We start from the raw sequence: 2103 nt of genomic DNA on the forward strand, positions 1-2103 counted from the left end.
ATTATTTATATATGTGTGTGTACAGTACAGGCCAAGAGTTTGGACACACCTTCTCATTCAATGCGTTTCCTTTTTATTTTCATGACTATTTACATTGTAGATTCTCACTGAAGGCATCAAAACTATGAATGAACACATATGGAATTATGTACTTAACAAAAAAGTGTGAAATAACTGAAAACATGTCTTATATTTTAGATTCCTCAAAGTAGCCACCCTTTGCTTTTTTATTAATAAGGGAAATAATTCCACTAATTAACCCTGACAAAGCACACCTGTGAAGGTAAAACCATTTCAGGTGACTACCTCATGAAGCTCATTGAGAGAACACCAAGGGTTTGCAGAGTTATCAAAAAAAGCAAAGGGTGGCTACTTTGAAGAATCTAAAATATAAGACATGTTTTCAGTTATTTCACACTTTTTTGTTAAGTACATAATTCCATATGTGTTCATTCATAGCTTTGATGCCTTCAGTGAGAATCTACAATGTAAATAGTCATGAAAATAAAGACACACATTGAATGAGAAGGTGTGTCCAAACTTTTGGCCTGTACTGTATATATGTATATGTATATCGACTACGAAACTTTTTTTGATTGGGTGATTAAAGAAATGCCAATAAACCAGAGCACGTTGTTCTCCCATTCAAGAAAAGTTGTGTGGACTAGTCAGACCTTCCTCCGCGGCGCTGTGGAGGAGGGTCCGGCAGACTGATATCAGTTACCTGGAACCAGCGGCTGCCCGCTGATGCCGACCGGCACGATGCCGAGGTTGTTCATGGCCGTGGCCCAGGCTCCGGGGTCACTCAGCGCGCCCGGCTCCGCACCATCAGCTGCCATAGCAAGGAGTCTGCTCGGTCATCAGACCCTTCCTCTGACGGAAGGCTCATCCAATCACAGCTGCAGCCACAGTCCACCTGGGGGGGGAAGGGGGCGGGGGAGGGAGGGAGGGAGGGAGGGAGGGAGGAGGTGAGATGGTGAAATCAAATCCAAAACCCCCGAGAGCAGCGGTGGTGAATCATCGAGCAAAAAGCTGAGAAATCTTGAGGTGATTAAGAAGCAAAGTTATGATCGGCTCAGCTTCCAGCAGGGAAGAGACACACGCGCACACACACACACACACACACACACACACACACACACACACACACACACACACACATGTACACACACGTGCACACGCACACACATGCACAGATAACACACACTGACCCATTTCAGGATGTGTTTATAATGACCGGGACACATCCAGCTTTGAGTTCATTCTGAACCCACACACACACACACACACACACACACACACACATCACACACACAGACACAAACACACGTACAGGCACACACACACACACACACACACACACACACACTGCACACATACATGCACACACAGACATATACACACACACACAGGCACACACACACACTGAGAAGCACACATACACGCACACACACACACACACACACACACACAACACAGACACACACACACACACACACACACACTCACATGCACAGGCAAACAAACATGCACACACAGATACACACACACACACACACACACACACACACACACACACACACACACACACACACACCGAGAAACACACACAGACAGAAACACAGACACACACACACACACACTGAGAAACACATGTACACACACACACACACACACACACACACACACACACACACACACACACACACACACACAGACAAAACCACGTACACACACAGGCACACTCACATGCACACACACACACACACACACACACACACACACACACACACACTGACACAAACACTCGTATACACACACGCACACACACACACACACACTGACACAAACACTTGTATACACACACACACACACACACACACACACTGACACAAACACTTGTATACACACACACACACACACACACTGAGAAAAAACACACACACACAAACACACACACATGCACACACACACACACACGCCGACACACACGCACACACAGACAGACAGGTGTGAGTGTGGGTGTGTGTGTGGGTGGGTGTGAGATGATGAACTAAAATCCAAAATCCCCGAGAGCAGCGGTGAATCATCGAGCAAAAAGCT

The 2103-nt window shown here is 46.1% G+C and overlaps 1 protein-coding gene across 2 annotated transcripts in view; it reads right to left on the reverse strand.

Annotated features, from left to right (window-relative positions):
- enox1 (ecto-NOX disulfide-thiol exchanger 1) overlaps window positions 1-910 on the reverse strand; it is a 49257-nt gene extending 48347 nt beyond the window's left edge. For both annotated transcript variants that reach the window (XM_028590309.1, XM_028590308.1), the window contains exon 1: window positions 725-910. In XM_028590309.1, coding sequence (XP_028446110.1) covers window positions 725-839 — 115 coding nt within the window. In that variant the 5' untranslated portion in view covers window positions 840-910. The remainder of the gene's footprint in view (window positions 1-724) is intronic.
- Window positions 911-2103: the final 1193 nt, after the last annotated feature.

This window comes from Perca flavescens, chromosome 11 (genome assembly GCF_004354835.1).
Source record: "Perca flavescens isolate YP-PL-M2 chromosome 11, PFLA_1.0, whole genome shotgun sequence".
NCBI classification, from domain to species: Eukaryota; Metazoa; Chordata; class Actinopteri; order Perciformes; family Percidae; genus Perca; species Perca flavescens.